General features: G+C 37.8%; 1 protein-coding gene across 4 annotated transcripts in view; it reads right to left on the bottom strand.

The window, feature by feature from the left end:
* Positions 1-23,784, bottom strand: part of LOC150098931 (cytoplasmic aconitate hydratase-like) — a 373,379-nt gene that overhangs the window by 152,605 nt on the left and 196,990 nt on the right. For all 4 annotated transcript variants that reach the window (XM_090405009.1, XM_090405006.1, XM_090405010.1 and 1 more), the window contains one exon: positions 10,177-10,348. In XM_090405009.1, coding sequence (XP_090261135.1) covers positions 10,177-10,348 — 172 coding nt within the window. The remainder of the gene's footprint in view (positions 1-10,176; positions 10,349-23,784) is intronic.

Below are 23,784 nucleotides of genomic sequence, written 5' to 3'. Positions count from 1 at the left end.
CTGATTTTCAACTCAACATCATCAGAGCACAACACACTTGTATACGCGACAGTGAGTGAGTGAGTGAAACAATATAATTGCAAAAGACAAAAGATCTAAAGTCCTATTTTGGCGCCTCCCCAAACGGGGAAAAAAAAAAGCAGCTATCCTGGAGTTTTTCTTAGGATAACCATCTCCCAAATTTTTGAGAAATTAATGCAACCATATTTCTTACGGTTGGGAGAATTCTTCAAAGCCATTGCTGACTCAAAAAATAATCTTTCAGATCTATAATGACTCCTAAATAGCACATTCGTTTTCCTCCATCTAATCCTGTGTGAAGGAGTGTCCAAAGCGTGGTCTGCCAGTCCTGACTTGCCATAGTAATAGTAGCGAATGTATCTTTCGTGTTCTTCCAGGCAGATGTTCGCTGATCTTCCTGTTTGTCCATAATAGGCCAAGTCACAGTCACAAGGAACTTCATACACTCCTGGGTGTGCTAAAGGGTGAAGTTTATCCTTAGGCAGGCGGATCAGAGTTGCCAGCAAAGTGGTGGGAAGGCCATGTTTCAACAATACTTTGGCTATCTTTTCCAATGTACCTCTGATATAGGGAATAGAAATGGTCATGTTGTATTCTTGTGTATTAGGGGAGGGCAGAGTAATGGGCCTATGTAGTATTTTATCTATTTTGTAGGGATTGTAGCCGTTGGTTAAGAACGTATGGCGCAGATATTGGAGTTCAGTGGCCAGAGCTGTATCGTTAGAACAAATGCCTCTGGCTCTGTGTGTAAGTGTTTTTAAAATGCCGTACTGTTGGACTGGATGATGATGTGATTGTTTATGTAGGCTTTCTGTAAATAGAAAACGATAGTGATCCATCTGAAAGGCGGGTGACTAATGTGTCAAGAAATGGTAAACAGTTATTTGATTATTTTTCTACTGTGAAGTGAATTTTGGGGTGTTGGCTGTTTAGGTAGGTGACAAAAGCATCCAAAGTGTCTTGTTCATGGGGCCAGGTGGCAAACACATCATCTAAATAGTGTAACCACACTTGTGGCTTGTATGTAGCTGTGGTAAGTACTTTGTTTTCAAAGTGTTCCATGTAAAAATTTGCTAATGGGGAGAGAGGAGGGGGGGGGAACCCATAGCAGTACCATTAATCTGTTTGTAGAATTTTCCTCCCCATGTAAAGTAACCTGCATTCATGGTAAATTGAAATAATTAAAAAATATCAGGGGGAAATTTAGACTTGATTAAATCAAGAATGTCTATAAGTGGTACATTGGTAAATAAGAAGATGATATTGAAACTAACCATTATGTCTGAATCTTTTAGAATTAGATTTTTAACCAGTGTTTTGAAATGGACTGAATTTTTTACAAAAGTAGAGGTGTTGCCCAATAAGGGGGGCAAGTGGCTTGGCTAAATGCCGGGCCAGTTTATATGTCGGACTATCTATGATATCGACTATGGGGCGTAGGGGAATATTAGTTTTGTGGATTTTTTGTAATCCATAAATACATCATCATCAAATTCCTGTCATGTAGCCTCAAGGAGTGTACAGGATATGATAGTACTACATGAAAAGTTTACATCATTTCTAACTTCCTATCTACAATTTTCCTCCAAATCAGTCTATCACTTGTCAAGACTCCAACATTATCAGATCTTATATTTCTATTGTCTAAGGCACTTTGTACCGTATCAATCCACCTATATCTTGGTCTTCCTCTGGGTCGTTTTGCTACACCAACCTAGCAGAGAACACCTGTTTTGCAAATCTTTCTTTGCCCATTCTGTTTAAGTGACCATACCACCTGAGATTAGCTCTGCTAGAACATTTTTGGATGCTGACAATGTCAAGTTCTTTCCTAATATCCTCGTTTTTAATATGATATTGCCATTGATGCCATCTGTTCACACCTATAATCTTTCTCAGGACTCTCATATCTGTGGTCTCTAGTCTTTGGTCAAGTGTTTTACTTCTGACCCAACTCTCAGATCCACAAGTTAAAACTGGTTTGAACACTGTCTTGTATACAGCTAATTTAGTGTTGCGACTAATTTCTCTCTTATTCCATATAAATTTATTCAATTGACTTCCCACCATACCAGTTTGCTGATTGTTGTCTATTTCTATATTTAATTTACCATCTTCACTAAAAATCATACCTAAGTAGCTGAAATATTTTACTTGTTCCACAGGTTCTCCATTCACAACACACTTGACATTTTCAATGATTCTGCCTATTTTCATTGTCTTTGTCTTTTTATTGCTGACCTTCATACCATATCTATTACAACAGCTATTCAATTTAGTGAGAGAATCTTGCAGACTTGTGGCAGATTTGTTTAGAGGTATAACATCATCTGCATAAAGCAAAGAACTGACATTAACATCTCCAATTTTGATATCATGTTTAATACCACTTTCCTTCATAATGTGATCCATATAGATAATGAATAACAGAGGGGATAATGTACATCCTTGTCTCACACCAGATTTAACATTAAACCATCTTCCTGTACTTCCTTCAATTCTAACTGCTGATTTACAACTCAAATAAAGACTAAGTATTGCTTGATATAATGCCCCATTGACACCATATAACTGTAGCTTATTGAATAGCTTCTCTCTTGGCACCTTGCCATATGCATTTTCCAGATCGACAAACTTAAATACAAATCTTTGTTATATTCCCATGATTTCTCGACTATTTGTCGTAAAGTGAAGATCTGATCCTGACAGCCTCTATTTGGCCTGAATCCAGCTTGTTCTTCAGCAAGCTTTTCTTCCACAAGTCTTCTCAACCGTTTCTCAAGTATACTTGCAGAGATCTGGCCAGGAACACTCAGCAGGGAAATACCTCCGTAATTCTCACATTCAGTTTTATTTCCCTTTTTTATATATGGGTACTATGAGAGATCTATTCCAATCATCGGGAATTCGTCCCTCTGTCCAGAGTTTTTGAACTATGCAGTGCAGCCACTGTAAGACTCTTATACCACTATACTTCAGCATTTCTGGTTGAATATCATCTACTCCTGCTGCCGTTCCACATTTCAAGAATTGGATGGCTTTTTCTACTTCAAGTATGAATATGTATTCCTGACTGCATGCCTGGTCAGTGTTTTTTACCACTGTGCTGTCATCACTGCTTGTTTCATTTAGCAGTTTTTCAAAGTAATTACTCCATACCTCAAGGATATATTTTTCTCCAGTTTTTCACCTTTATCATCTCTGACTCCTTTGACAGCACTCTTTTCTCCATTCTTAAGCTTCTTGAACAACCTCCAGAATATTTTGCCACCTTCTTGATATTTATTTTCTATATTCTTGCCAAAGTCCTCACATGACTTTTGTTTAGCTAGTTTTACGCAGTGTTTAGCTTACTTATTTGCCAGGAACTTTTGATATGATTTCTTCTTTTCCTTCACTGCCTCTTTAACTTCCTGTGTCCACCATGCAGTTCTAATTTTTCTATCCTTGCAGACAACTTCACCACATGCCTCTCTAGCTGAATCAATCAGGGCTTTTTTCAAGGCTTGCCATTGAATCTCCAAGGTTTGATTCCGGTTCTCAAACTCTTTCATTTTTTCTTCAATAATCTTTGTGTATTTTAGTCTACAGTTCACATCTGAGAGCTGCTCACCTTTTATTCGCTTTAAAACTTTCTTACATTTTATTCTTTTCAATATGAAATTCAATTTTATTCTGCTCAAGACTAAATAGTGATCACTTCCAATTTCAAATCCTCTGTACACTCTGGTGTCCTGCACCAGGGAGAAAATATCACTATCAACAATAACATAATCAATAAGACTTTTCTTATTCCTTGTCTCTTCTCTCCATGTGAATTTATGCACATTTTTATGTTGGAACATCGTGTTAGTAATAGCCTGTCCATGTCCTGAGCAGAAATCCAACAGATATTTGCCATTATTATTAGCTTTGCTCTTTTCTCCAAATTTTCCCAAAATATTTTTGTACGTCTGACAATCATTTCCTACTCTGCTATTTAGATCCCCAACAAGGACCAACTTTTCCTTTTTCATTGTGTCAGTTGCTTTTTCTAAAGCATCAAAAAATTCCTCCACTACCTTAGTAGAACCTTCTGTGAGACCATAGGCAAAAACAAGTCTCATTGCCCAGTTCCCCATTCTCATATTTGCCCACATTACTCTACTTGAGACTGCCTGCCATTCAAGAAGATTAGCCTTGTATTTTGTGTTGAATACTATGGCTACTCCTTCTTTCCCTTCATTGTGATTGCCTGAATATAACATTTTGTATTTATTGCTCAGAAGATCTCACCAGTTTTTGTCTTTTTTGTTTCAGTCACCCCTATTATGTCGATCTGGTACTTATCTAATTTCTCAGCTAGTTCCATTTCTTTGCCATTCAGGCTTCTTATATTGATAGTACCAATCTTTAACTCTGGGGATGTTGAGTTGGGGTGTGTTTGCAGATTTGTTCCAGTAGCTGACTTTTTGCTGTTTGCCCTGGTTCCCTGGTGAAAACAACGGGGGCCTTGTTTAACTGGGCGATGCCCCAGCCAGCATGAAATTTTGTCATGTTGTACCATCATTTTGTATTTTGGTTTAACCAATAAGAATACAATTTGGTCAGCTAAATCCCAAATTGTCAGCCCATCCTTGTTCGTTCCGTATCCAGGTAGATACCCAACATAGTGCACTACGAGAAGGTTAGGATTGGACATTAGGTCAGAAGTCCTGGTCGGTTCTCCGCATTCCTTTAAAGGCTATGTGGAGGTCTCCTCTCAGTTATACAGCTTTGACCCTTAAGCACCGCCAGTTCCCATATATATATATAAAAGAAATAAAAAATGTTCCCATATATATATATATATATATATATATAAAAGAGAATAAAGCTGAATGTGAGAATTACAGAAGAATTCTTCTACTAAGTGTTCCAAGGTAACACTGTTCCAGGTAATGAAGAATTTTTTCATTAATTCTTCCTCTTGCTGTGCCATATGCCAGTCATTTCTCCAGTTGCTCAAGATCAGATTTTGTCCTGTGAGGGACTCCACATAAGCACATGCTCATACACATTACCTTCAGCCATTTCTTTCATACTCTCATTCATATTTCATCTACTATCGCCCACTCCTTCCATTGCTTTATCTACACTTTTACTATCCTGCCTTACTCCACTAATATCAGTACGATATGAATGATGACAATACTGCATTTATACAGAACTCAGTGGTAGCCATGAGTCGCCTTCATTCTTCAGTTCTAGCCAATTCCATATGGAAACATTGAAGGATTTGATTATTTTTTTTTATAACATCATTCAACACTATAACATGTATTTGTCAAATAATTATAATAGTAAAATATAGGTAAAATAAACATTGTGTTAATTATTTATAACTATTTTATTTTGATGTGTGTATGTGTTGTAAAATATTGATAATGGAAAAGTAGCCAAGAATTAAGTATATAAGGAAATATATAATTTGGAGTGTTATGTAACTTATGCTAGCCTATTGAAGTCATGAGCAACAATTTCTTATTGATTTTATTTTATAATGCTCAACATTATAGTGTGTGTTTCTTGAATAATTATAATAGTAAGATGCAAGTAAAATGCACTGCATTAATTATTTATAACTATTTTATTTTGATTGTTATATATATATATATCATAAAATACTTATAATGGAAAAATGGCCAAGAATGTATATATTGGTAAATATAGTGTTGCAGCATTATGTAATTACGCTAGGCTAGTTTACATTGTTGACATCATGACAGAGCAGTTATGAAACTGAAATTAATTTCCTTTGTGTGCTGAAGAATTTTAGATGCTTTTCACAAGAAAATACAGAAAAAGAAAAAGAGAAGAACGTGTGAAATTTATATCACTATATTTTAATACAGATATTTACCTCTGGACAAAGGCATATGTTAACAGTAATATTGCCAAATATAGAGCAAAGAACCCAGATATGACAGACTCAATCTACATGTCATGCAGCATTTTCTTGGTTAGCAATAGAGAACAATTGAAAAATAACAGCTGGGAAACTGAAAAATATAGGGTAGCATAGAGAAAGAGAGGAAAATTCAAAGTTATCAAATAATTATTTCCATGGACACAGTCTGTTGATGTCATTTGATACATGCTGATATTTTGGAGGTACCTTTGACAGGAATTGCTCAATTGAAGTAAAGGAACAGTTGTTAATTCTATGATAATTTCTGGAACAAAAGAAACTAAATTAATATGTATAAATCAATTATGTTATGCAAGAAAACTCATTTTTATTATTATTATTACGGGTATCTCCATGGAGTCAGTAGACTCATCGCGGGAGACCCAAACTAGCAAAACAATATCTGTCATATCTCTTCTTGAATTCATTTACAGATGAAGAGCTCACAACTAAGTCAGGCAATGAATTCCACTCATTCACCACCCTCCAGGCAAAAAACCTTGTTCTGACACCTTTGTTAACCATACTCTTCTTTAATTTCCAGAGATGACCTCTTGTTCTTCCATCACTATCACACAGCTGAAACATTTCCCCTGCATCAATCCTTGGGGGGGGGGGTGGGGGGGGGGGGGGGTGGGGGGGGGGGGGGGTGGGGGGGGGGGGGGGTGGGGGGGGGGGGGGGTGGGGGGGGGGGGGGGTGGGGGGGGGGGGGGGTGGGGGGGGGGGGGGGTGGGGGGGGGGGGGGGTGGGGGGGGGGGGGGGTGGGGGGGGGGGGGGGTGGGGGGGGGGGGGGGTGGGGGGGGGGGGGGGTGGGGGGGGGGGGGGGTGGGGGGGGGGGGGGGTGGGGGGGGGGGGGGGTGGGGGGGGGGGGGGGTGGGGGGGGGGGGGGGTGGGGGGGGGGGGGGGTGGGGGGGGGGGGGGGTGGGGGGGGGGGGGGGTGGGGGGGGGGGGGGGTGGGGGGGGGGGGGGGTGGGGGGGGGGGGGGGTGGGGGGGGGGGGGGGTGGGGGGGGGGGGGGGTGGGGGGGGGGGGGGGTGGGGGGGGGGGGGGGTGGGGGGGGGGGGGGGTGGGGGGGGGGGGGGGTGGGGGGGGGGGGGGGTGGGGGGGGCTCTTCTAAAGGAACTTCCATAGTCACTGATCCAGTGAAATGGCTAACTTCATTCCTCCACTGGGCCTGTTAAAACAAGAGCAGCAGCTGCCAGATCTCTCTTTTCATTCCACATGCAAACTCAGTGAACTTACTTCTCCTCTTCCTTATTTATTCCATTTATTGCTGTCCTCTGAAACAACCTTCCTCATAATGTGTTTCTCAACAACTTCAATCCCCAGATCTTTACAAAAAATGTTAACAGATTTCTTCTTTCCCAATTCTTATCTGCACCTTTAACATGTAATTAACATGCTATAGATTCTTGTAACTCTTGTATGGGGAATAAACATAAAATGTTGCAAAAAGTATGCATATTATATTGAAAATAATCAAATTATGTAAAAGAACTTTTTTCTTTAATTAATGGGATTTTTAATATATTGTATTATAAACTGTATCTGAAAATCTACAAACTAAAATGGAAAAACAAAAGTGTGTGTGTGTGTGTGTGTGTGTGTGTGTGTGTGTGTGTGTGTGTGTGTGTGTATATATATATATATGTACACACACACACACACACACACACACACACACACACACACACACACACACACACACACACACACACACACACACACACACACACAATGTGGACATATTGAATGCGGAGTTCTGGGCATTGCTGGAACACAAATTTGCAAAAAAAAATTCAGAACCGAGGCTCACAACAAGGCTTTCTATGATAGGGCTGCAATATATACAATCCCCACATTACCTGAACCAATGCGGTGTCGTCTCCAGTGGTGCAAAGAGTGTGTATAGTAGGTCCATAATACAGTGTTCCAAGCTGTGTTATGGAGCGACAAATCACAAATCACACTATACTCTCTGCTGAGCAGATGGATGGGTGTGGGAGATACCCACTAAACACCTCTTACAAGAGTACGTAACTCCAACTATCAAATTTGAAGGTAGCAGCATGATGGCATGGTCTTGTTTTTCCTTGTGTGGCCTCAGACCTCTGTTTGTGGTGCAAAACACTGAACTCCGAAAGGTATCTGAACATTTTGAACAATGTACCATGTCATATGGCTGCTGCTGCTGTAACTGTGCTCTGTGGAGGCCAATCAACATGAACATCATCACACTTGACTGGCCTCCAGAGAGCAATGATCTAAACCCTATTGAATATATGTGGGATGAATTAGAGCATTGTCCAAAAATTGATTTTCTGTGCATTGTTTAAAAAGCCCTTCATGATTTGCCATAAAATATTGAAAATGATATTAGATTTCAGGCTGCAGTTCTTCTCTTTTTGTCTCTTCCTACAAAAAACAACATTACCAACTCAGAAAGGAAGGCTCTTTCTAATTTCAGAAAGAAAAGACACCATTATTCTCAAGGCAGATGGAGGCAATGCCACTGTCATAATGAACATGGCAGATTGCAAGTCAAAGGTTTTGCCACTTTTAGATTCTTTACTAACAAACTCTTAAACAGTGACCCTGCACATGGGCAAATCACAAAGAAGTCAATAAACTATCAAATATATTAGCCTGGCCAACAGATTTAAAGCAAAAACTCAAGTTAATGCACCCATTAACTTCAAGATTGAGGGTGTTCCCAAAGGTCCACAAGGCTGGTACCCATTTAACTTTTGTCTAAACACCTCTCAAATTTATTAAACAACCACATCTAGCATTTGGATTCCTACATCAAGAACTCCTCACACTCTGTCCAAAAACTATCAAAATTTCAAGCCCGTCATTGGAAATCCTTGCTAGTCTTGACACCATCTCTCTATAAATGATGCCCAGTTGATGATCACAAAGTTTCCCTTGAACTTTCCCAAGACTTTTCAAGCATTGCCTTCACTCTAATTACTTTAAATGGAATTGATCATCTCGAGAAACAATTTTTTGGCATAGTCACTGGCAGTCCCAAATCTCCCCCACGTGCAATTCTCTTTATGAAAAACATTGGGGGAAGAAAAGTGTCTTGCACCTGCCAACCTGAAATGATCCATGTATCTCCACCAGATGGCAGGTTTCAGCTTTGCTAATGCAAAAGAGATTAGAAAACTCTTTAAATCAGCAATATCACTGATTTTAAAATGTTTTCTAATCTCTCTCTCAGCCAAATTTTGATATGCACTACAGAGACTCTGTTTCTATCCTTTACTGTTCTTTCAATCAAAATCAACAATCACCTCATATTTCATACCCCCCCCCCCCCCCGAGAGTGGCTTTCAAACCTATTCTCAACTATACAGGGCCTCCTTCGTTCTCCCCAAAAGTATAATCCCTTTAAAACATCTAATGGGTTTACAGAATTCTCTGTATCTGTAGCCTTTCTTATATAAGTCAGACTTCTATAAGTTCTGAGATAAGAAAAAAAATCTCATCAATGTGGCTAATGATATGGAAGAAAGATCAAATTTAGCTTAATCACTCTTCCCCCACCCACATATCATGACATTGAATGGAACAAGATCACTATGCCTTAGAAGAAAACTTTCTCATCAGATAAAAAGAATCCACCAGTCATTTTTTTCACATGGTGAAAAAAATGACTGGGGGATTCTTTTTATACTGAACAAAATTTTTGTTCAGTATATTTTTATACACTGGATGAGTATATAAAAATGGATGAGTAGTACCACACTTCACTGCCTTCACATGTTTTTCAATTATTCATACTATAGAACAGATGAGCTTATATTAGTCATTTATCTTTTGTATTTGTCAACTGTGCATTTATATTTTTTTACACCCTAGGAAGCCACAAGTAATCTAGTGAAATTAGTCATGTGTTCTTCATTCTACCAACCAAATAAACCCGATATCTTGTTATTAAGCATTTTTGGTTGAAAGTTCTTCTTCAAAATCCTAGATAATCTTTAATCCCACACATGACACTAAAGTATTACAATTTTTTATGTGTGAAATTATCTTATTAAAAAAACATGTTTTTACTTCTAGGTATTATGTTATTGTTAGCTGCTTTGTTGTCACTATTGTTAATTACTAGATTAATGTTACATCAGCTGCATGCCACTGTACAGTTTCACAACATATTTCTTAAATCAAATAAGTTATTTTTTATGTAAAATAATCAATATCATATCAACACATTACCTGTTTGATGGAGATAAAAAATACTCTTTTCATCCACAGGAAAGAAACCAATTGTTGCTCCATATTCTGGACACATATTTGCAATTGTTGCTCTGTCAGCTATTGAAAGCTCACTGACACCAGGTCCAAAGAATTCAACGAATTTTCCAACTACACCAACTTGACGTAAATGCTAAAATTGAGTAACAAGGAGGTATGCAATTAACAACCAGGAGTTGTTATTTACAAGTAAGCAGTTATTTAAAGGCTTTGTAATGATAATTTTTCAGAAATTCTTGTGAAAATAATTACTGCTTACTTAATGGTGGTAGAATTATTGGATGGAATGCACCAGTTAGCAACACCAAAAGAGGAGGAGATGGAATGGGGAAGAGGAGTGCAATATCATAAATACAAGGATTTGATACATTATTCGCATAATTATGCTGGGATGTGGTTATTTCTGTGTTTCAAATGCAAGTAAGAGTGTGTGTGTGTGTGAGAGAGAGAGAGAGAGAAAAATTGTGAGATGGAGAAAGAGCATCATCAAGAACTACTAGATGTTGTTATGAATGTGGATAGTTAGAGCAAAATCACATAATCTATTCATCTATAGCAAACATAGTAAAATAAGCTTATTATCTGTATTCTGGAGATTGAGATACAATTTGGGTACTGTATGTCTTCTGTATAACTTGGTAGGTAAACCAGATCGAGCAGCTGCTCCTTCAATGAACTGGCATGAACCAACCAGCCATTTTGAAGACCTGCTATATTTGTCTTACAAGAACTATTTTTCAAGAAAAAACAAAAAGATAAAATGAGATAATAAAAGACATGAGCCCACAGTGAAGAAGTTTAATTAAAGGTATAAACTAGATACAGTTATTTTGGTTTATGTCATAAACCACCATCAGAGTTAATAAATGAATAATGAAAATTTCAAAAAAACAAATAAGTGCATAGAAAATTATCTTTTCATGTGCAGTCATGAAAGTACCAGGTAAAAAAAATTATTTCACTTTTAGGATTCAAAACAAGCCACTACTACAATAAACTAAATAAACATTACAAGTTCAGCATTGCAGAACAATAAAATAAATAACACAAGCCATAGGACTAGTTGGGATAATACAAAGATTCTATGTAGACACATCAAAATGTGAACTTTTTTTTTTTTTTTTTTTTTGGCACAGTTGAGTTAAACAAGGAGAATGGATACACGCTGATGCTTTTCAACTATATTAAAGCATTTGACATGATTCAGCATGGAAGACTGTTGCATAAGTTGGAGGATATGGGATTGGATTATAAATTACTAGTTTGGATAACAGGATGGCCACGTGACATATCAAAAAGTGATGTATGGGGTATGTGAGTTCATACAATTTAAGGTGACTAGTGGTATACTCCAGGGATAAGTTCTTGGTCCACTGTTATTCAAACGTTACAGTAACGATATTGGAAAGGATTTAAAAGGTGACATTTGCTGATGATACAAAATAGGCAGGGTAACCAGGAAAAAAAACTGATGGAGAAATTGCAAAATGATTCAAATAAGCTGGAATTGTGGGCATGTGAAAATGGTAGAAGAAACTGACCAGACTAGGGATCTTGGAGTTTAAGTAGAACAAAGTTAAATTCAAGGGTCATGAAGCAAAAATTGTGAATTACTACTCAGAGGATAATTGCAATGTAGAAATGAATGCTGATAAGTAATAATAAAGAAGTCATTTTGCCTCTTAAGGTTTTGATATGACCTTATCTGGACGACTGTGGACAGATCTAGTCACATGGTTTCTAAAGTTATACACATCAGTGGAGAAGGTGCAAAGAAGATTATAAAGATGATATTGGGACTGTGGAATTTATATTATGAGGAGAGATTAAGCATTTGTGGAGTACAAATGAAAGCAGGCAGGAGTGGTGCATGACTGGAATGGCTTCAATTTGGAGGTGAAGTGTACAGTTTGAATGAATTCAAGAGAAGGTATGATGTGTTGTGAGTGATATGTGGCCTTCCTTGATGAGTTCCTGACTCCCTAGAGATCTCAGATTTCTCCTAAGATATAAAACAGTTGCTGACAGAAGCAAAAAAAAAGAAAAAAAGAAGAGTGAAAAAGTAAAAATCAAGAGTCTATTGTCTCAGTGTGACCAGACTAAATTGGGAAGGGACATGATTGCTAATTAGTCAATGAGAAGAGTGTGCAGGAGGAATGGTATGCAGTTTGTAGATGTATGGAGTGAATTTGATGGACAAAAGGCTTGTATATGCTTGATGAGTTGCATTTGAATGGATTCGGATGTTTAGAAAGAGTGTTTTTCAGTGAAAGGTTGGAAGAGCAAAATCAGGAAAACTAGATGGGGAGGGGGGTCAAGTGTGGATTCAGCCACTCCGACACAAATGAATGTGTGCAGAAATGATTATACAATGCTGAAGGCAGTTTCACAAGTTTCAAATCCAAATGGATTGGTAATGACAAATGACATTACATGAGGGTAACTGTGAGTCCAAGGCCATGTTGAAATGCTTATACATGAATGCCAGAAGTATCAGAAATAAAGAAGAGGAATTTTTGGCATCAGTCAGCTAGACTTACCCAAAAATTATAGGCATCAGTGATAACTAGTTGATAGAAAATCCAAATGGATTGGTAAGGACATTACATGAGGGTAACTGAGTCCAAGACTATGTTGAAATGCATGTACATGAATGCCAGAAGTATCAGAAATAAAGAATAGGAATTTTTGGCATTAGTCAGCTAGACTTCCCCAAAAATTATAGGCATCAGTGATAACTAGTTGACAGAAAATAATATAGTTACAGGGATAGAATGTAAAAGGTATTGTATTTTCAGGGAGGATAGAGGAAATGGGACAGGAACTGAGGTATTGCTGAAGAACTACAACCAACAAAATTACAAGTGAAAGAGGATTTTAAGTCTGGGGGAGGATGGCTTATTTGAAACTATCTGGTGCAAAATAGAGGCCAATAAGACAAAATATACTGTTGGTTGCTGCTATAGACCAGGGATTATTCCACAGAAGGATGTGGTTGCCATGCATTGGCAGATTAACACAAGTGCAGGCTGGATAATTATTATGGAGGATTTCAACTATGAGGACATAGACTGGAGGGAGGAAATTGGGTATGGCAAAATGAAAGTGGAATTTATACAGTTACTAAGGGATAATTACCGTATGTCATGGAGGAACCAGGGGTTTGAGACTGCTGGTGCTAGTAACAGCATCAGAACATAGCAATAATGAAGGTAGACATTCTGCATCTAATCGAAGAGAATGATCAAGCAGTCTTGTTCTGGGAGATTACTAATCATATGGAATTCTCTGTCAAGAAACTGTTTATATTTAACTATAAAGATGGTAATTATGACAGACTTAGGAAGCATCTCAAAACAGTGTCATGGCTACAAAGAAAGACTGTCAGTACTGCATGGGAAAGGGTCAGAGATGTGAGAGAAGCAGTATTAGGTTAATATACCCATGATTAGAAAGATAAACCAAGTGGGCATAAAGTGAATAAGTAGAGATATAATGCAAAAGCTACAAAAAACACTTCAGAGACAATATTTAACAAAAAAAAAAAAAAAAGAGCAGTATAGCCACGAGTGCAGTACAAAGTGAGAGTGCCGAAACAGCAAGGGTGACAAGTATGGTAAGAAAGCCCAAAACACATTATGAGAGAAAATTAGCTAAGCAGGCCAAAGTAAATCCAAAAATAGTTTTTCATTATGTTGTGAGTAAGAGGACATAACTATGGAAGGATCCATAGTTGCATGATGATAGAAAGTGACAGAAACAAGTGAAATAGTTGGGATGCCAAGTGATCACATTGCCAAGCTGTATCACCCAGATGGAGGATTTGCAGTTGTTGGTGTGAACAGGAGGTGCTCAGCATATAGAAAAATATCAACATGAATAGAGCAGTGGGAATGGACTGCATGTCAGCCTGTGTGCTATGCTAATATACAAGGGAAATGCATGTCTGCTCAATTCATCATGTGTAAAATCAATTAATCGCAGGAAAGTTAATCACGAGAAAATTCTTCGCAGGTATATATACTGTATATATATATATATATATATAAATATTTCCCATATACGAAAAAAAAATTTTTAGTCTGTATAAAGTTATTAATATTCTTTCTTACTAGAAAACTATAAACATGAATAGAGCAGTGGGAATGGACTGCATGTCAGCCTCTGTAGATGGAATATTAATTTTTACAAAATTGGGACAGGGTGATGAGGGAGAAAGGGCACCATATTTAAGAATATTTAGGGATAAGAGTTATTTCTGACTAATATTTATAGTTAACTATTTACATATTCCTAGTATTCTTATTAACTATTCAATTTATAGTTAGAATAGTTATTAGGGAGAATAAAATATTTAAGAATATTTATTCTTCGAACCATTCATTATTTTTCTGTTCTGTGCATTCAGAAACCCATCCAGGTATGATATATTTTTTTTTTATCTGAACTAATTCAGAAGATGAGGTGTTTCAGTTATTGAATACACATGTATTTTGAAAATCATTGCACTTTTCCTGCAAAACTGGTAATTAGTTTAAGGAATTAACAACGCATATAAAGTATATTAATTAAAGGTAACTTTAATGAATAACTTCTATATTTCGGCAATGTCACATTGTCATCTTCAGGAACATAAAGATATGGTATGTGCACTCAGGAACTAACACAAAGCAAATGAGGAAGAAAGCAAGAAACTAATATTGTTCCTAAAGTCCTAATGGTGCCCTCTTGCGGGCTAATTTGGTAGTCTTGGCAGTTGGGCTGAAGTTCTCATAATGAAAGTCTCCCAAATTTGGGGCAGTTTCACGCACCCAAATTTGTTGAGGTTAGGAACGTTTTTTAGAGCTGCTGAAGATTTTTTGAATAATCTTTCGTATTTAAACTTGCTGCGATGAATTATTTTTGTTTTCTTCCAACGAATTTTATGGTGGGTATCTAAGGAATGGTCTGCCAGCCCAGAGCGGCTGTACTGGTGAAACCGGATGTAGTCTTGGTGTTCTGAAATCCTGATATTTGTTGTTCTGCCTGTTTGGCCAAAGTAGGACAATTTGCAGCTGCAAGGGACCTGGTATACACCAGGTAGGTCTAGGGGAAGTGGTTGTCTTTGGAAGAGCAGATAAGGGATGCCAACTTTTTATATGGTCTGTAACAGGAAATAAGGTTATATTTTTTGAGGATATTGGTTACTTTCTCAGAGGTGCCCTGGATGTAGGGGATGGTGATGGACTTGGTGTAATCTTTATTGTGGAGGGGGGGGTTGTGGTTTACAGGATTTAGTATTTCTTGGATTTTTTTGGAGTTATAGCCATTGGCTAAAAAGTGTTGAGGATGTGGTTTAGTTCAATAGTCAGGGCCATGTCATCTGAGCAGATTAATTTTGCCCTGTTATATAGTGTTTTTATCACCCCATATTGTTGTGAGGGGGGGGGGAATTGCTGGTGAATGTATCTGCCAGTGTGGGTGGGTTTTCTGTAAACAGAGAAAACCAAAGATCCATCAAGCTGGCGGGTGTTGTTTTCCTCTTTTTCTAAGGTGAACTGGACTCTGGGGTGTTGGTTGTTTAAGTGTGCTAGGAAGGAGCGGAGTGTGTCTGAGCCATGTGGCCAAATAGCAAACACATCATCCACATAACGAAGCCAAATAGTGGGTTTTTGTGGGGCAGAGTTTAAGGCTTTCTCTTCAAATGTCACCATAAAGAAATTGGCCAAGGGTGGGGAAAGTGGTGAACCCATGGCTGTACCCCTCTATCTGTTTGTAGAACTTTCCTTGCCAAACGAAATAGCCTGAGTTCATTGTGAACTGAAATAGGGCTGAGATATCGGGAGGAAACTTGGCTTGGATGAGCTCAAGGGTTTCTTTGAGTGGGACATTAGTAAATAGGGAGGAGATGTCAAAACTGACCATTATGTCAGTGTGTTGGAGTGTGAGGTTTTCTATACTGGCTTTAAAGCGGGCTGAGTTTTTTTATGTGTGATGGTGTGTTGCCAGTGTAGTGTGTGAGCGTTTTGGCTAAATGTTTGGCTAATTTATATGTGGGGGAATCAATGCCATCCACTATGGGACGCAATGGCACATTTTGTTTATGTATTTTTGGGAGTCCATATAATCGGGGGGATCTAGAGTTATAAGGTTTAAGTTTGTTGGTGACTTCCACAGGCCAAGAAGTGACTTTCTTAAGGAGTCTGTGGATAGTTCTAATCTGAGAGCTGGTCGGATTATATTCAATGGGGAGGTAAGTAGTATGGTCTAGTACTAAAGAATTTAGCTTACCTTTGTAGTCTTTTTGATTGAGTACCACAGTGGCACTTCCCTTATCAGCTTTGGTGATTACTGTTTTTTTGTTGTTTTTCAATTTTTGTAGGGCTGTATATTCGTTTTTGGATAAGTTGGATTTTGGAGGTTTGGCTTTAGTGAGAACACCGACTACATCCAGTCTTACATTGTTGGCGATATGGTTAGGCAGGTTGCGAATTCCACGCTCTATTTGGATCATGATTTCTTCACCAGGTATCCTTTTAGGAGCTAGGGCGAAATTGTGACCACGTGAAAGTGCTGAGTGCCCCTAGTTTTCCCACCACCAGTCCTGATCTCAAAAATATCCTCTGAATTAATCCTATAGAATCCCTTTAGCAATTTGAATGTCTCAATCATATCTCCCCTTTTCCACCTATCAACTAGTTTCTGCAACCCACAAATCTTCAACCTGTTCTCATATGGTTCATTCCATAGACCTGTTCTCTCCACCTCCTCCCCATCAAGAAGGAACCGAGGTGACCAAATCTGGGCACAGTAGTCGAGATGAGGTCTTATCAAGGCTCGGTACAGAGGTACAATAACTTGCTTGTCTCTGCTCGTCAAGGTATTTTTCAACAACCAAGTGAGTTGATGAGCTGATTTAGCAACTTTTGCAATGTGCCCCCTAAACTTCATCTCCCTATCCACCAACACTCCTAAGTCCCTGGCCTCATCAATCTCTTAGAGTACAGTTCCACCAATGTGGTATACTGCTGCTAATCTTTTCACCCCAAAATGCATAACCTTACATTTTGTCACATTAAACTGACATCCATTCTCCTTAGCCCAGAACTGCAATCTATCTTAGTTATCCTGCAAGACTTTGACATCTTCTGCATTCACTATTGCCCTACCCAACTTTGCATCATCAGCGAACAAATGAATTGTTCCACTTAGATCCTTCTCTATATCGTTAATGAACAGATTAAACAGCAGTGGTCCACATAATCTTTGTGTATTTTAGTCTACAGTTCACATCTGAGAGCTGCTCAACTTTTAATCGCTTTAAAACTTTCTTACATGTTATTCTTTTCAATATGAAATTCAATTTTATTCCGCTCAAGACTAGATAGTGATCACTTCCAATTTCAAATCCTCTGTACACTCTAGTGTCCTGCACCAGGGAGAAAACATCACTATCAACAATAACATAGTCAATGAGACTTTTCTTATTCCTAGCCTCTTCTCTCCATGTGAATTTGTGTACATTTTTATGTTGGAACGTGGTGTTAGTAATAACCAGTCCATGTCCTGAGCAGAAATCCAACAGATATTTGCCATTATTATTAGCTTTGCTCTTTTCTCCAAATTTTCCCAAAATATTTTTGTATGTCTCACAATCATTTCCTACTCTGCTATTTAGATCCCCAATAAGGACCAACTTTTCCTTTTTCATTGTGTCAGTTGCTTTTTCTAAAGCCTCAAAAAAAAAAATTCCTCCACTTCTACCTTAGTAGAACCTTCTGTGGGACCATAGGCACAAATAAGTCTTTGTTTGCACAAATAAGTGCAAACAAAGTTTGCACTTGAAAATATCTTCAAGACTGAGGTAAGGTGGTACATCACTTGGCAATTTGTAGCAAAGATGGATCAAGCTCTCATCACTCCTTGTCTCAGTATCTCCCACTACCCAGACCGGTTTCGACCTTTATTGAGGTCTTGTCAGTGGGAGGCAGACCCAGAGTGGTGATACTAAGCCAGAAGTAATGGAGAGGTCATATTTACCTATGCGAGTTAACAACCAGTGTACCACCTTATTATTAAATTACTCTGGATTTAGAAAAAGATGTTGGAAGTTTATTTTGCACTTGGTTAGACTATACTAAATTTAGTTTAATCCTTTATCCAAGTGTAAGCAAACAAAGTTTGAGCCTGAAAATATCTTCAAGACTGCAGTAAGGTGATAACATCACTTGGCAACTTGTAGCAAAGGTGGATCAAGCTCTCATCATTCCTTGTCTCAGTATCCCCCACTGAGATACTGAGACAAGGAGTGATGAGATACTGATCCACCTTTGCTACGAGTTGCACCTTATCTCAGTCTTGAAGATATTTTCAGGCGCAAAATCTGTTTGCTTACACTTGGATAAAGGATTAAACCAAATTTATTTTAAAATGTGTATGTGTGTATACATATATTTATCTTGCATTGCATTTACTTTTCATATATCGGTATCAATGCAATACTGTTTCAATTTTTTAGCGAATAACATTTTCAGCGAATTATTTCTGCGATGAATTTTACCCAAGATGATTTTTTCTCACAATGAATTGTCAGTGATGAATTTTCCATGAACTGGGAAATAGCAGTGCCTCCGATGAAGTTGTTCGATATAAATCTTAGCTCTTGCAAGGTTCCAAGGGAGTGGAAAGAGGTTAAAACAATTCCTTTACATAAAGGTGGCTCCAAGACAATAGCAGCAAATTAGACTAATTAATATATCAGAAATGGTGGTTAAACATTTGAAAAGTTGGGCAGGGATAAAATCTAGCAGCGAGTGGATAGAAATACAATATACACTATGATAAGCACCATGGCTTTGTAAAAGGCAGATCCTGCTTTAGTAATTTACTTATATTTTATAACAGAATGACAGCAAAATTAGATGAGGGGAAATGGCTACACCATGATACTGCTGGATTTGCAATAGCATTTGACAGAATAACATATGGAAAACTATTACAGAAGCTGAAGCAAATGGGAATGGATGTGAAGCTGGTAGCATTGAGAGGAGCAGAGAGTAGAATTCTAGGAGAGTGAAATTGAGTGGAATTCTAGGAGAATGAGAGCAACTAGTGAAGTACCTCAGCGTTCTATACTAAGGCCAATACTCTGTAAGTTGTATGTTAATAATATAGGAAAAGATTTATGAGGGTATATTCAGGTCTTTCCTAATGACAGTACTGGACTGCAGGAAACTGATGAGGCTAAGGACTTGGGAATAATGGTGGCTGTCAGAATGTTGAAGTTAGAACTTCAACATTCTGACATTTATTGCAAAAGTTGGCAAAATAGCTCAAAGATTACTTGGATGTTGAAAAACACACTAACAAATAAAGATAGGAAGGTTATTATGTTTATTTATAAAACTATAATTCAGCTCCATCTTGACTACTATGCATGGATTTGGTCACCTGGGTTTCTTGGGGGAACAGGAAGTGGTTGAAATGATCTAGAAATAAGTGATAAAGCTAGTGACTCTATGAAATGCTCCCTATGAGGAAAGAGTAAAGTTGTTTGCAAGGTTTAGTTAATAAGCAGAAAAAAAGGAGGATGTGACAGTTATGAGTTATTAAAGGAGTTCTATAAGATTGACACAAACGAAATTCTTCAATACATGATGAACAGAATGAGAAAACAAAGGGTCATCCCTGGAAGTTATGTAAGAGTGTGAATACTGGATTTTTTGCTTGGAGAGTGGTGAATGAGTGGAATGAATTGCCAGAATTAGTTGTGATTGCTCTGACAGTGAATGCGTTTAAGCAGCCATTTTGTATGCATAAAGGTTAGTATAGTTTTCCTGCAATGAGTCTTCTGACTTCATGGATATACCTGTATAATATTTCACAATAGAAAGCATGAGATGTATCCCAGTGTGAATACGTGAAGTAATCATCTTAGTTTATTCCTGCTTACACATTCTTCAATATCAATAACTTAATTCTTTTCTGATACATCTTTGTTTTCAATATAGTTCTTCTGCCAATGATGCCATCTGTTTACTCCTTCCATTTTTCTCAGAACTCTCATACCTATTGTCACCACTCTTTGATCAACAGATTTCTTTGTAATCAAACTCTCATCCATAAATTAAAACTGCTTTACAATGTCTGTGTTGCACATTACTAATCTGGTGTTTTGACAATTTCTTTTTTGTTTCATTGAACTGACTTCACCAGCCTAAATTATACCTAAATAGTTAAAATGTATAACATATTCCATAAGCACACTATTGAGAATGAACTTTGTTTTCTGTTGTTAAGAGAGGCCATAGATCATTTTTTATATACAGTTGATTTGGATACCAAATTTATTATAGTAATTATTTCATTTCATTTTAACATAATTCCTCCCCACAGAAGGTTGTAGACTTATCTATCAACCACAAACATGAGAGCATGCTAAGAAATAATCCGGAAACCCAGCTCCAAGATCAAACATGGACTTTCTTCAAAATGGCTAAAGACTCTTGAAGAAAGACTGTTTTAGCAGGTTTATTAGGAGAATAATGTTATCTGTGCAAAGAACTAAGTTTAATATCTCCTATTTAAATATCATGTTTAACATCACTTTCTTAATGTTGTCCACATAGATTACAGATATCAGTGGAGAGGGTGTATAATTTTGCCTTGCACCTGATTTAATATTAGACATTTTTTATATACAGTACTGTATATCTTTCTACTGATTTGCAACATAAGTGTAAGCTACAAAATAGCTCTATATAATTCCTGTTTCTATCCTGTTCTCGCTTTTCCATGTAGTGTGAGTGATGTCCTTCAAGGGCATGTCCAACATACAGACCCAAAACTCCTCCACTTTGATGGTACAGCAGTAAAATGGTTCCATGCCAGCTACCTGATGGTAACAGGTCAAGAGGCTTAAATCAGCTAGAACATAATACCCCTGCTGCAACATACATTTGCCAGATCACACCAAGAGGAGAAGTCCAAATAGTGATGTGAGGGATGCACTGTCAAGGCCACTTTGTAACAAGTAGACTGGTTACTCACTGTATAGGAAATATCCAGGGGTCCATCTTCTCTCACTGCATGTCTCCACTATTTCACTATTCCCAATATCTGTGGCATAAACACAAACATAAATGAAACGTCATCACTTACAGACATCTAAACAGTGCCTCATATTTCTTGACAGAAACTCAAACTGCAGACACAACTATCACAGTCCATCTTAACAGCATAAATTATACTCTGTACAATTCCTTTCACTACAAGAGTGTAACCTCTGCCTTTGTAAGATACCTTGATTGACAGATGAAGAATCCTCTATTTACCTGTGCTGAATTCTATACTCCAGAACTTGCTTACTTACCAAAACTTTTACTCTTCCTTTCCATAGCAGGGTTACCATTTCCACTCTTCAATTCTAAACACCTGTGCTGAGTGGTTTACAGAAATTATTCTCACCAGCATGAAGTCCTTCATTCCACCAGTCAGTCCAAAATTCCATAACTTTCCGAGCTATGGTTTAACAGCCGGGATACCAAGGCAGTTCAAGAGAAAAATTCAAAATATCAGGTGTGACTTATGACAGCATTTCCAGTTTAATATTCAACCTACAAATTCAAATCTGACTTTGAACTGATTTTAACTTGGTCATTTTGATCCTTGTCAAAATTAAAGTTGTGCTTTCTAGTATACAATGTAAAGGCCTTCAGATGTACCTTACTCATGCATCCATCTCTCTCTCTCTCTCTCTCTCTCAACCAGATGGCACCACTGTTAGACAACCTTGAGATAAAGCTGACCTATTGGAATCACTCTTCTTTTTCAACTCCAGCACAGATGACCTGGATACCAGAAGCCCTTTTGGTATCTAGGTTATTTCTGATTCTTCTGATGTCAGTTTTTTTTTTTTTTAATATCAAAAAACCAGATGAAATGTGATAACAAAAGTGCTTCTGGTCATTATGATATCTCCTCAATTGTGGTCAAAAAACGTGCTCTAGAACTAATGCTCTAAAACTGCCTTCTTCCAATACATGGAAGCAACCATAAATCCAATCTATTCTAAAAAAAAAAAAAAAAAGAAATGAGTCTGCCATCATCCTCATGTCAGTTCTCTCCAGATTAATGAAGTAGATCATCAACAGTCAACTTCTTCACTACTTAGAGGTCCACCAGTAATCAAATGATCACCAGCATGGTAATCATTACTCCATTACTTTGAAGAGAATTGTTCTGCCAAGGAAAGATTTGGTGAAATCATGCTGCTGCTCTTGACATTTTAATAGCATTTGATCATGTCTGGCATTAAGGCTTATTTTGTGAATTGCTATCCTTTGGTCTAGCTTCCATCACTGTAACTGTAGCTATGCAGTCATATTATGATGGATGGCTTCCTCTCTCTCTCTCTCTTTTAGAGCTTCTCTACTAATGCAGGAATGCCTCAGAACTCTGCTCTATTGCATCTACCCTCTTTTTCCTTTTAATTATTTCTCCACTTTCCCAATGGGCATGTTAAAACATGATCAGCAAATGACTAACATCCCTTTACTGTTCAAATGCAAAAGCACTGAATCTGCATTTGTCCATCAAAACTACACATCATTCCTCCTACATAGCCTACACAATGACTCATGTTTGAGGTTGTGCAACAATTTGCAATCACAGCCTTTCTCAGTTCACTCAAATCATACCTTGGCAATAGTACTATTATTATTATTACATGACACCTCCAGGGAGTCCAAGGACTCATTGTGGAAGGGCACTATATTCTACTTCGCTAAATATGTCTTACCCACTCCACTCTTAATTCTCCTACCATGACACTACTACCATCAATGCATCTACCACCTATCATCACCAACATCAGTATTTTTTAAGTATAATTTCTGGGAAATTCCCATGCTACTCCTCTTAAACACTATTAATATAATTAACGGCTATTTTAGCCTGTTTTTGTTTAGGAGTGTCCCTTATATTTAATACATTGGCTAACATAACTCAAAAGGGGTATATATATATATTTTAGGGCATTATGGGCGAGTGTAGAAGGCAATTATGGCAGAATAAAAAATGTGGAAAAATTATGTACATACCTTGATTTTGGTTTAAAGATGCCTTCTAAATCCAAGCTCTTGTTGAAAGGAGGGGGGGGGGGGGGAAGAGAGGAAAAAAAACATGGGGATGTACTTGAGACACGGGAAATAAGTTTGGGAACCCGGGTTACTATTAATAATATATATATAAATATATATATATATTATTTTGTTGTGGGGAGAGGGGGAGGGAAGAAGGGGAAGGGTATCCTTATGTGGAAACTGGGGCAAGGGTTTACGGGGTGTGGACCGTTTCGGTCATCGTCTGACCATTGTCGGAACTTTGTGGGAATGACTCACAGGCTAAAATAGCCTGTTAATTATATTAACAGTATTTTTTGTCTGTAAATTGCATGTGTTCTGAAGGCTGATTTGTCTGTACGCAGGATGAAAAACCTAAGTTTCAAGGCGAAAAAACCCTGCTACCACCATATGAAATTGTCTAACTCACCTTCAATTGAAAATTGAAGGTGAGTTTTCTTTTTCATTT

The sequence above is a fragment of the Typopeltis vanoorti genome, chromosome 15 (assembly GCF_054136105.1).
Source record: "Typopeltis vanoorti isolate ZY-2024b chromosome 15, IOZ_Tvanoo_1.0, whole genome shotgun sequence".
NCBI classification, from domain to species: Eukaryota; Metazoa; Arthropoda; class Arachnida; order Uropygi; family Thelyphonidae; genus Typopeltis; species Typopeltis vanoorti.
The sequence above is the reverse complement of the archived record's forward strand: the minus strand, read 5'-3'. Positions and strand labels throughout refer to the sequence as shown.